The sequence below is a fragment of the Phaethon lepturus genome, unplaced genomic scaffold (genome assembly GCF_000687285.1).
Source record: "Phaethon lepturus isolate BGI_N335 unplaced genomic scaffold, ASM68728v1 scaffold28427, whole genome shotgun sequence".
In the NCBI taxonomy this organism is placed as follows: domain Eukaryota; kingdom Metazoa; phylum Chordata; class Aves; order Phaethontiformes; family Phaethontidae; genus Phaethon; species Phaethon lepturus.
The window spans coordinates 422-783 of NW_010554444.1; the positions used below are offsets into that span (position 1 = coordinate 422).

Consider the following 362-nt stretch of genomic DNA (forward strand, 5'->3'; position numbering starts at 1 on the left):
TGCCTTGCTGGTCCGGCGTCTCGCCGTGCTGGGTGAGCAGGGGGTCCCCACAAGGTCTGAGCTCTGACATGTCATTTTTTTCCCCCCTTCTCCTCGCTCTGCAGGCTGCAAAATCAAAGCCCTACGTGCCAAGACCAACACGTACATCAAGACGCCAGTCAGGGGCGAGGAGCCCGTTTTCATTGTGACTGGGAGGAAGGAGGACGTGGAGATGGCGAAAAGGGAGATCCTCTCGGCCGCTGAGCACTTCTCCATGATCCGGGCAACACGCAACAAAGTGAATGGGCTGACGGGAGCGATGCAGGGCCCCCCCAACCTGCCAGGACAGACCACCATCCAGGTGAGGGTCCCGTACCGTGTGG

At 60.2% G+C, this 362-nt stretch overlaps 1 protein-coding gene across 1 annotated transcript in view; it reads left to right on the top strand.

Annotated features, from left to right (window-relative positions):
* Positions 1-104: 104 nt before the first annotated feature.
* LOC104624487 (RNA-binding protein MEX3B-like) overlaps positions 105-362 on the top strand; it is a gene marked incomplete at both ends in the record, with an annotated part of 498 nt that continues 240 nt past the window's right edge. Inside the window, one exon of the mRNA XM_010291871.1 lies at positions 105-362. This exon is cut by the window's right edge and continues 240 nt beyond it. Within this exon, the coding sequence (XP_010290173.1) occupies positions 105-362 (258 nt within the window).